Raw genomic sequence first — 12,139 nt, forward strand, 5'->3', positions numbered from 1 at the left:
AAGAAGCGCAAGATCTAGCCCTCCACGGCTCTATAATTATTGTCATGCCTCATACAAGTCAACCGAAACCAGTGAAAGGTTTTATACTCTAGAACCATTACACAGCAGGGGAAACTGAAGCATAGTTCACATTGCAACAGAAAACTTACCACTCTCTTTCCTATATTTAACAATTAAAAATATTTCCACTTCCATGGCATCTTTCATCCGAAAGCCCTTTACAAACCACTTACCTAAGCTTAACAACATAATTGTGAAGTAGGTATTGGTTATAATGCCAACTGTATAGATGGTGAAAGTGAGATAACAGAAATTGCTGAAGGTCATTCAAAATACAAGGAGTCTTGATTCCTAGTCCCCTGGTTTAAAGACCAGAAAACACATCCTCCCGGTGTTATATTAATATTGTATTTCAGTATGAAAGTGGAAAACCTTTACCACACGGTGATAATTACCTTTACAGTGGTATTTGCAGTATTTTGTATTCTTAGAATGGCAAATACGGCAAATTTAACTGCTGCAGCTGGTAAACTGGGAGCAGCTTTTAATGGTGCTCAAGAGTTCTGTGTTTTCATTTTTTGGCACTCCTTGGAGGAGTAGAGACTTTAAAAACAATTATTACTGTACCTAGCTTGCTGAACACAGTTTAAAAAGTTACAGTGGCAAAGAAAGGTGACCAATTTCTTGCTAAGAAATAAATGGTTGCACAACCTGGAATTCTTCTGTTTGCCTTTTTAAATGGCCTTTTTGTACATGTGAACAAAAATAAAACAGACCTCAGCAAACTGGAAAAAAATTATATGGATGCGACTGCTTGATCAACTTTCAGTCCGATACTAATAAAAACCCATGTATCACAAGCCACTTGAAAAGCAGGGTTGCTCAGAAATGCTTACAGGCCTCTCAGAAGAGCAGTGCTGTTTTATGCAGCATGATATTGAGTGCTGTAACATGCACTTTCCCATTCAATATCTGTGTATTTATCTGCAGTGTGTGCCTGCATCTACTGTATACAGACATAAAATCGTCTGGAAACTTATCTTTACACTGTAAGTGTAAATATAGGCAGCCAGAAGCATCAAGCTTGCTAGAAAGGCCGCAGACAGGTTTCTGCGTTTCTATGCGCTACTCCCTTGAAGCTGGAACAGATCTCCTCAGCTTGGCTAGATTACCAGACAGGACCTTAAGGTAAACACCAAGCATACATCAGCTGCATACACATAATGTGCTTTATAAACCCATTAAATACAGGCAGTCCTGAATTTCAACATCCAGGTAATCAGAGATTTAAATGGCCTTCTTATTCTGGGTGAAGTTTTCAATAAGATTTTTTTATTGTTATTTATAACTAGTCCCAGGAAAAAAAAAATAAGTGTAACATGAAAAACCAACCAAGAGTGACCCTGTAGCACCAGCAGTGATGCAGTTTAATATCACTGGGATTTGCATCCTATCAAACTATTCACGCTGAGTCTGAGACCCTGGTGCTAATTTCTAGTAAATTTCACGCTTGATGTCTCACTGTTGTGGGTCATTGCCGGTTCGTCTAAATAAACTGCTTCCAAATGGCTCCTCCATCTAAATATTCAAGCCCGTTTTTATAATTTAATTTTGCATTATGCTGAATAGCCTTCCGGCCAGATAGAGCTGGTTCGGGAAACCACCAATACCATTGTGAGATGCCTTTATTTATTTTATTTATTTATTTTACTGCGTGAATTAGACCGCCTAGGCCGCCTAGTAAAGAGGTTCCCCCCCTACCTCCGACTAATGTCAATTTTCAGCATAGCAAGAGCTGTCTCTAATCTTTTCCTACTCATTACACACAATTTTGGAGTCATTTTACCCACAGTGCAGTCGGCTCCTGGCAGTGTGTTTGTGTGCACTGAGGGGTGGCATAATTGTTTATTTTCCCTCCCTGCATAATCCCCAGCCAGCATTGAAACCAAAACTGCCAACAACTCCCCAAGGGATGTCAGAACTAACAAGAGACTGAGACTTTCCACCTAGGTCCTTTTACATGAGATAATATGGAGAAAACATCCCCACCTATATGTAAATCAAAATTACTCTGTTCTTCATTCCCCCTCCTGTGCTGTCCTCTCCTCCAAGCTTACTTGTAGTAATTATAAGTGATACACAAATATTGGCACTTTCTCTGTATGGCACCACAGCCCTGCTCTGTAGTCCCAATTCCAAAACAAAATTCCGTTTTCACGGGACATTACCAGGGTGTCCTCTAATTTTATCCATCCATGGGCAGAATAAATTTTGTTATGTGCACCAAGTCATGCACCACTAATAGAAACACATGCTGCCCACTGTGGGTGACTGTGGGCACTCTGCTCATCAGCTGGGCAGCACCTGAACCTCTCCTAGGCGGCTGGCCAAGCGCTCAACTTACAGGGAACACTGGACATTACTAACAAAGAGGAAGTTGTCAAAGAGTATGGGATACTGGAACAATTTATGAAGACTACATTTATATAGCTTCCTCCAGGAGATGCTGTCAGGCTGCTTCACAAGCATTAATTAAATCTCATAGCAACAGGGGAGAAACTGAGGTACACAGCTGTCAAGACTGCATAGCAAAGTAGCAGAGACAGGACTAGAACTCAGTTCTCTTGCAACTCATCCTGTGTTGCAACCTGTGTCTCTGGAGGACATTCGCATTCATGGACTGTTCTGCAAACTGAACTGTGCTCTTTTCCTGTCAGGCTAAAGAGACGCCCAGTAGACTACATCTTCATAATGCCAGCCTTTCTAGACCAGAGACTTTTACTCTATCATTTGCACTATAACTTTTCCTCTACGTGTTCGTGAAGTGTCATGTACCTGTAAAGTGCTGCCATCTTTTACTTATTTCAATTTTATAGCATCACTCTCACATTCTTGGCACTTCACAAAATTTAAAATGGCAATATCTGCTCCAAAAGTCTAATGGTTGGAATATTAATGGAGCAGCTTCATATTGCTCAAACCACATGAACTGCCACCGCTGCCTGCAGAACCAATTTGAAGACAATACTTGATCTGACAGTAATGCAATATGAAATTATAAATGACAAAGTGAACTGCACGGCAGAATTTGCAGATGCATTTTTTTAAATGTTAACACTCTTGGTTAAACCAGCCCCATGGTAAAGCTGTGAGGATCTTTCCAAGCAGTAGGAGTTTCCCAAGATAAGAGTTTAATTGGTCCAGGTTAGAAGCTGTGAATTTTGTTAGCGACTAAGCTGCTGTTAAAATCCAATTACCTGTTTTCAGTGCTGCTGATCTGGGCAATCCCTATAACGGTGTAGGACAGTATGCGTACAACTAATGCAATGTTTATTCTTAACTGAACTTGCAAGTTGCACATTGCACACCCTCCTCTTTCCGTTACTATCCAGCTGCCTACAAAAGTTTAGAGAGGAATAAATGAAGCCCTGTCAATACTATATTGTTGTCAATCAAAGACGTTACTACCAGGTAAGACCATAACATTTCCAGGTTGGACAGCAGACAGATATTAATTACTGGACTGGCTGAGCAGAGCTTTACCACCGCAGATGCACTCAGATTTAAGTGGGTTGGTTGTTTTAACTATTCTACAAATATTTCAGACTAGTAACCAAAGATGTAAGGAATCTAAAAGGGTAAATCTTTATTAATGTGCCCAGGCAGGTAAAGGCAAACCTCTATTATTGGGGATATGGCCAGCCTGAAAACCATATACCAGGGGTCTGCAACCTGAGGCTCTGGAACCACGTGTGGCTCTTCAAGGACTTCTTTGTGCCTCCCAACATTATAAGTACAAAGTTCAAAAAAACAAACAAACAAAAAAAAACCCTCCTGATTATTTTCTATAAACAGTGAATGTCTAAAAGCCCAACAATGAACAGCTCATATCTAAATAGCAAGTGATACGTGATTTCAAAACACTGGACAACTCCCCATTTAATATGTGCAGTGCATTGTGGGATATGACACGGCATCTGTCTAATACAGTCTAATTCACATGCATCGCAGCTCTTGAACTACTGAGTTTTTTACCGAAGTCAAAAAAAAAGGCTCTTCTTGCTATTTTGGTTGCTGACTCCTGCCATATGCTGAAAACAAGTCTTTCTTTACCTATGTGTAACACTCTCACAGTCTGCACATCTCCTACCACAGACAATGAAAATCAATTATGGCACTTCCAAGTTCTCAGTGCTGTAACATTTGGGTTGTGAACACTTCATGGAAATTTGTCCTTGCCAGAAAACTTGCATTTTCAATGGAATTTACAAGAATAACAGAGGGAACATTTTTTCTGTGGGTGTTAAGAGTTTGTTTTTATATTTTTTAGATCAAGTGGAGTTGTCATGTTGTGAGGGATTTGTCTACACTGGGGTTTCAAGCTGAGGTGCACTGTGCCCGCACAAGTCAAGGTTAACCTGGACATGGATTGTTTACACTGGGGGTGACACAAATGCAACTATGTTCGTGTAAAAAAACCTCAGCCTAGACAAGGTCTACAAGTCAGAACCATTGTAGACAAGCCTAGGAGTCTAGAACGAACAGTTATATACCCTTAATGGCCACTTATAAAGACCACCGGAAGGACTGCAGACTCCTAAGCAAACAATGTTCAGAAGAAGTACCACCAGCCAAAGGAGAGGGATGTGCAGCAGCCTGAACAAGGTAGTTCTAAAACAGGCTACAGCTGATCTTATCTCCCAGATCTAAAGGGCAAGCTACTAGTGAAGAACAGGCTTCGAAACTGCAGAGTTCCTGGTGACCACACAGCAAAAGTGATGGCAACTCTCATTAAGTTTAGTTAAAAGGACAAAGTTTCTCAATCATTTTAGATCTAAGGGGCTTGGGGTGTGAGATTCCTTGAGATTTTCATGTATGTGAGATAATTATGCCCTGATGTTGGCTTTGCTACAGCTTCATACTAAACTAACAAAAATTCCTAACATGTCAATTGACCTAATTGTCCCAGGTTCCACATAGTTCCATTTTGTGAAGTGAACCATAATTGTGTTCTATAACCTGGCTGAAACCTTGTGCATGTCCAAGACTTTCACCTGGTAATGCACTAGAAAGCACGACAAATTGGAACAGCATCACAAGAGGGATAGGGGACAAGAGGCCCTCTAAACACAGATGTATTCATAGTTCATTGGTCCAAGCATCACAAAGGTTAATAGACCTGCAGACTTAATTCTCTTCATAGCAATTCTGTGTCAAGTCATATGTGCCTTCAAGAGTCCGCCAATCAGATCTCGATCACACCATGAAAGAGTCTAGACTCAGGCCGAAAAACCTAGAGGATGAAGAAGCTGTCCTACTGCACAGGTCTATGTATGCTATTCTAGGAGAAGGCAGATGTGCACTGATGCACAGAACTACTAATGCATGATGCTTCTTTCCACTATAACACAGGTCAACTAGGGAATGAAAATATACCTGTAATTCAGTTGTCGACACAGTCAGAGCACAACACACAAGCTTTAGTTTTGCATCCCCATCACAGCAATTTGTTTGTTGTGCTATCAGAAACAAAGCAGCCAATAACCTCCATTACATGAAAATATATCATCCTTCCTGACAATCACCTTTCATTCCACCAGAAAAGCCTCTCCAATTGGCAAAGACCATCAGAGGGAGCCCCTCCCGGTTAAAGTCTTTGATAGCCTGAGCAGTCTTGAAGGCAGAGTCTGGGAACCACACCTGACCAGCCTGCTGGATTATCTGTTGGGAGTAAAACAGAGTAAGTCTTGAATGTTTTGTTAACATGAGAGTTACTATAAGAAGAAAACAGATAGATACAGCGAAAGCTGCAACCTGAAAGCAATACTGAGAGGCACAGCAACACTGGATGAATGACACGCAAAGGAATGAAAGGGTACTGAATAAGAGTTTAAAAAAATAAGACGCTGATCCTGCAACTGACTACATGTGAGTAGCTCCCAAAGGTTGCTCCACTGACTTCAATGCAGCAGGTGGAATAAGGAGACAAAAAGAACATAAAGGAGAGAGGAACCAGGAGGGGAGCCATAGGCAGGGCAAGAGCTGAGAAGGCAGAGAAAAAGAGTTTGAGCATAAAAGAAAAAGGAGCAAGAATTTCAGAAACGGAGGTGATGTGACCAGCAGCAGGAGAGAAGGATGATGTTTGTTTCCTGGATTTGCTAACTCTCAGGCTTGTGCTTTAGCTGTGAGAGCTTTCCCTTATTTCAAAAGAGAGCAGGGCTAGCCTCACCAGAGATAAGCCATCTCCTGCCCATCTACACACGTCTTTCTCTCTGTCCAACAGAGCCAACCAGCAATACGGCCCATTCACCAGATCTGACAGCAGCACATCAGCATACAGCCAGAGGCTGACCAGTGTCTTGTCTTGCACCTGGATTGCAAGGGGCCAAACTTCCAATAAGCACAAAGAACATTCTCAATGAAGCACATGCAGAGAATGACTTTATTCACATCCCAACAGACATTCAACTGCAAAACCCACCTTGGCCTCTGAGTCCAGGTTTGCGGGATCCGCAGGGATGCTTAGCTCCACTGTTCTGGTTTCTACAGCAACTACTCCTACAGGTATTCCTCCCAGTCTGAAAAGGGATGAGATGAATCAAAACCCACGTACTTCACCCTTGTACAACTAGGCATTTTTTTCTAATCGTGCATCAAAACGCTTGAAAATAAAAACAAGAGACAAACAATGCAAATAAATGGAAGGAGAAGCACTTTGCTCTTTATGAAGAGCTCAGGCATGTGGTTGGATCATGCTGGATTTGCGGCTTTCAGAATAAGGCCTATTTATAAACCTAATACCTTCCAACAAAGCCAAGCAGAACAAACTGAAGCCCAGCTTTGCGCTCTAGGTTTGTGACATGCATGCAGCTGCACAAGGCTGCGTCTCTGCCAGCATCTCTCCTTGAGTGCCACCCTACAGATTTCCATAACAACTGTCTTCAGGAAATAAAACCCTGAAGACCCAAGCGTCCCCTGACCCATTACAATTACAGTGATTTTTAACTCCTGCTACCAGTGGATCAAAATACCCATATGCTACAGGTTTCACAGGGATGCCCCAAAGGTGAGGTATGGTGATGGGCAGAAGGAAGGTTAGTGTTTTACCTATTCACACTCAGAGCTGTTGGGCCATCGTGGGGGAGGGAACATCGGGGACTGGCATGCGAGCACAAAGAGGCAGAGTAATGTGTGTGTCAGCCTCACTCTCCATTCAGTCTAATAACTTTCTCAAACAAAAGGCATCCGCTTGTGGCAACAGCTGTTTGCAATGGCTTTCTGATGTTGCCAGCGAGGGAGTCCCTGCAGAGACGACCCTCTCTTCTCAGCCATCTCAAGTTGGATGACAAGCACCCCAGGCACCAAAAGTGACAAGGCCGACATGCACTAGGGGGTTGGAAAATATTCCTATTCACAATGATTAAGAGTCCAGCTGGAAACTCGTAATTGCAGAAGCCGTCTTAAATCGGTAACTTATAACGTCTGTATTAGGGCCCATGTGACCTAATAAAGAACATCTTTATCCAAGTATTACAGTTATTTATTGAACTTGAAAACAGCTCAAAACAACTTCTGTTTTCCATTATACTTCATATAAATTTCATCAGACTAGCACATGAAGATGCTACATCTTGTTTTATAGTGTGTCCCTGGACAAGTTACCCTGGAATAATAAAAGACAATTTACAGCCAACAGCACACATATTCCAAACATACATACAAAAGATGAGTTTTGGCAGCACTTACAGTAACAATCCCAGAAGAATACATTCACATTTATTTTTTTTTTCAAAATGCCACTGCTTTTGAAAGAAGTCAGCTCCATTTGTATTATATATGTGTGTGTGTAGGAGCCTGAGTCCAATGCAGCTCAAAATGTGTCAGATGAAAAGAAACTAAAAGTCAAGGCAAGAATATTCCTGAACAAAGATGGTCTGGCTTCGTTAAATAATCGATATTGTCTGGGATGTTGTCTACACGTAGAGCTGTTGGAAGATTAGAATACTTTGCACCCGCATAGTGGGATTAGCAAAGAACTTTACAAACATCAGATTAAATCTGAGTAGTAGGTTTTATACACAGTTTCTTGATGGACAAACTGAGGCAGAGAAAAAGGATAGATGATTTCCTCAAGGCCAACAAATCAACGGCTGAGCCAGCAGAAATCTTTGTTTCCTGTTTCTCAGATTCTACTACTAGGGAATATTCTTGCTCAAAGTTGGGAAGGAAATTTATGAGGACTGGTTCTTATTCCACTGCTCTTATCACAGGAGCAGCTTTATTCAGATGGGAAACAGACAAAACCACACAATGCTGCTGATTGTTTTAATGACAATAATAATGAAAGACTTGAATCCTGTGCCTAAATGGAGGATCTGTTCCGCAAGATTTGCCATGTGATGGCGTCTTCTTCTTGGCAGCATGAAAGTGCAGGGAACTGCTATATGGAAAAAGCTACAAAGGCTGGACTTATTTTCAAGACTGGGATCTAAATCTAAATCTCAGCGTAACGTGGTATGATTTAGTATCTTGAGCAGGTGCCACTTGCCACAAAGATAAGGAAAAGTGATTGGCCCAGAAAGGAAGGTGAGTACCAGATGGAAGTACTCTGCAATGTAGAGCTAGAGTAAAATCAGCCTTGGCAGGTGCTCGTTTGGAAAATGCTGCAGGTTATTCTATGCTGGGATCACTCCTGAATCACTTGCTTTTCAAAGTGGGTAATAAACTTCAACAGAAACTTAAATTTCCTACTTTAAAAAAGTGGACATTCCATCAATCCACAGTTTCTTCCAGTCTACATCAGTTTTAGCCAGACTATTTTTGCAAGTCAAATGTGGTTACGAATCAATACAGTCCACCAACTACTCTAAATTATGCCACAGTCACAATATGACCCCCTCCCTACTATCATATGCAGTTGAAAGATTCGTCCCTATGAATCACCTGTGTCCCAGACCCATACACTCTTCCCATCCAGCATTATAGAAGGCAAAAGTTATCAAGCATCCTGGGACAGACAGAAGTTATTACCAGTATGTGCTCAATTCATGTCACAGAGAGGTGTTCTGCGGAGATGAAAAATTTGTTAGCCATGTACATCCACTCACCAGTTTTGTCAGACTGTGTCAGTAGAAACACAAAGTAACATTACAAGCTAGATTTCTACGAAGGTCTTCAAAGCCAATGGGTACTTACCTAGCTCTGCCAACCACAACTGTTTGTGCCCAAGGCTGCATGATCTCTAGAAATGATCCATTGTCAAAGAAACCACTTAACCACTGGCCTTTTTGAGCTACAAAAAAAGGAAACATCAGAAGTGGGGGAGGAGGAGAGAAAGAACATATAAAGCAGTTAAAACTGTAGCAAGATTCCTATTGAAAACTTGGGGCTGGTCTGTTTTTTTGTTTTTTGTTTTTTTTTTTGTTGGTAAACAAACATTATAATAAAAGGGAGCATTAGACTGCTGAACATTTGTCTGCCTTCAGCCATCATGTCCTGTTTCATTTGCTAGTCTGCATAAGGAGAGTCATTTATCAGCAAAGGCATCATTTATTGTTAAACGATGGGTTTTGGATAGCAGAGGGACTTTGCATGCTTTTAAATAAATAACTGTTTTTTTTCCAAGACACTGCAAATATTTGTCAAAAGGCAGCCAAGTCATTAAAGACCTTGCTTTTCAAAATGCCTATTTCTATTTTCAAAAACAAGTTTACAATTTTCTTTTGATTCTGCCAAAAATGCTGCAGACAGCCACATTTCAGAATAAATAAGCTAATGTTATTTGAATGTTAGACATTGCATTTGTATGTGCGTCATACATTCTGGTGATTCAGCCCTATTATTTTTCCACTGCGTATAACCCATAAAGTGCATTTTTGCTCCACTAAAGATATAGGAGATGGGTACAAACACGTGCACTCACTCCTCCAGATGTTACAGAAAACCATACTAGTTGGCACACTAGATCAGACTTTCTATTCAAGTCAGTTGCTTTGCAAAGGGTAATGGCCAATTTTTGATGCTTCAAAGAAACCCCCCTTTCTAATAGTGCTCCTGAGGAGAAACAAACCCTTCCTGACCTCTAAGGTAAATGAAGCACATGATTGTGCAAACTATACACAACTGATTATAAAATTATTCAGTGCTTAATAAGAGGAATCCATTATCTGACTTAATATCCTCCTATATCAGTGTTTGCAACAGACTGATCATACCCTTTTGTGCAGCAGCATACTTGACTGGTATCATATATGCACTCAAAGTTGTTGTAAATGTGTAACAGCTAGTAGGACCTTTAATAACTCCTGTGATTAAGGGGATTAATGTATATTTTATATATATCATTTACATACAGTTCTTTAGTTCTCACCAATGCATTATCTGCCCTTTCTTTACTCTTAGGGGATAAAGCTTTGCTACTACACACTGTGAGGCAGGATGCAATACCATTGCCGTCATTCTACAAAATTTAAGAAACTTCGCTCCCCTGAATCCAAGTCCCACACCATCACCAAAAGACTTCCTCTTCCCATCTATCTCTGTTACATTTCTGTGTATGTTCATCAAGTCAAACACTGCAGGGAACAATAAATAAAGAGGTTGCATCAATTTATGACTAATCATGCTTGTAATTGTCTGTGGGAAAGTAAAACTAATCCAAGATCATGTTTCAGGGTGCAAGGGAGTGGCCCGCAGGGGGCAGCAATGCATCATTATTAGAGACTGGGCCCTACATGCCAAATATGGACCCATATCTACCTTCTCAACACAGATTTTGAACACCAGGTATGTTCTGACAGTGGGCAAGAGCTGACCGTACCATTCCATCTGTATTCGGGATTCTGAAGTGAACTCACAAGGTCCAGGGTCATTAAAATCAGGATTTCAATTTGGGCCATCATTAATGAGCTGGAAAGAGCATTATGGAGGGATCTGACTTTTCTCTGTCACCGGCCACTGCTTGATGCAATATCAACAAAAGACGTGAAATGCAAAGAGGTCACGGCTCTGTTTTCTGTAGTCCTCCGCACAATAGAAGCCGCAAGCGCCATATCATGGCAGTCAAGAAATCTATCCACCTAGGCAATACAGATTACTTTGTGGGTAACTGCTTTTCTGTGAGTCCTCACAAAGCTTGTACGTAAACACAACATCCCAGCTTTACCCCTCAGCAAACAGCTTCTGAACAACGCTTTAATTTGAACAAGCACCTCTGCCTCTGCAAACCCAAGTCTAAAACCAATTAAAAGTGGCGATTCAAGCGAGCTAACCTCTGCTGACTTAAACAGGATGGAGAGTGTTTTATCAAGACCAAACTTGTAATTACTGTGTTCTACATTCCTTGCCTCCATGGCCCCACTGTAAAATGTGACCATCCATTTCAAAATTATCTCTTTATCACGAGCCCAAAGCCGATCGTTTAGATTCTGGCCTCGTGTCGGGCGTCAGTTTGAAGAATATCACAGCGCTATCTCCTCTAATAAATGGCTTTAACTTTTCACCTAGGAGATATCTGCTTTAACTTATCATGGAGAATCATCTGCTTTCCTTAACGCTTCCACTAAATTAAAATCTGAAGTCACTCGATTTGGAAGCTGGTGTTAGCTGCACTCAGACAGCTGGATGAATTACTGGGGAGATGATGAAAAAATATTATCCAAAACCGGAAAACTTAGTTTATCACAAATCTCATTTTATCCCTCCAAACTCATTAATAACAGCAGGGACAATGGTCACCTAGTTTGTACGTACATCTCTTGCACACCTCCAAAGGAGAGTGGTAGGGGTTCAGTCTTTGGCAATGGTTCCAATCCAATTATTCCATGAGGTCTGCCAAGTTAGTTAGAGATAGATTCCTTTATGATAAAGGCTTTTTATTTGGGGGCGGGGGGGGGGGGTCTGCATTCCAGAAACGGGACAATTCCCTAACTAGAAAAAGTAGCTCTGAATTGTAAACATGCTCTCAAGTACACAGAACTTACATACTATTATGTATCAATTTGAGTTTTTTTATGTTGCTTCAAGCTGGTCATTTTAGAGATTATGAAATAGCATGATGCAATTGGCTTTAGGACAGGCTGAACCTCTCTAGTCTGGCATCCTTGGGATCTGACTGGTGCCAAACAAGAGAATTTGCTGG

At 41.1% G+C, this 12,139-nt stretch overlaps 1 protein-coding gene across 1 annotated transcript in view; it reads right to left on the reverse strand.

Moving 5' to 3' along the window:
* ACACA (acetyl-CoA carboxylase alpha) overlaps nt 1-12,139 on the reverse strand; it is a 248,727-nt gene that overhangs the window by 39,929 nt on the left and 196,659 nt on the right. Inside the window, exons 50-52 of the mRNA XM_075013812.1 lie at nt 9,196-9,292; nt 6,482-6,578; nt 5,586-5,721 (exon numbers count right to left, since the gene is read on the reverse strand). Coding sequence (XP_074869913.1) covers nt 5,586-5,721; nt 6,482-6,578; nt 9,196-9,292 — 330 coding nt within the window. The remainder of the gene's footprint in view (nt 1-5,585; nt 5,722-6,481; nt 6,579-9,195; nt 9,293-12,139) is intronic.

The sequence above is a fragment of the Carettochelys insculpta genome, chromosome 19, assembly GCF_033958435.1.
Source record: "Carettochelys insculpta isolate YL-2023 chromosome 19, ASM3395843v1, whole genome shotgun sequence".
NCBI lineage: Eukaryota > Metazoa > Chordata > Testudines > Carettochelyidae > Carettochelys > Carettochelys insculpta.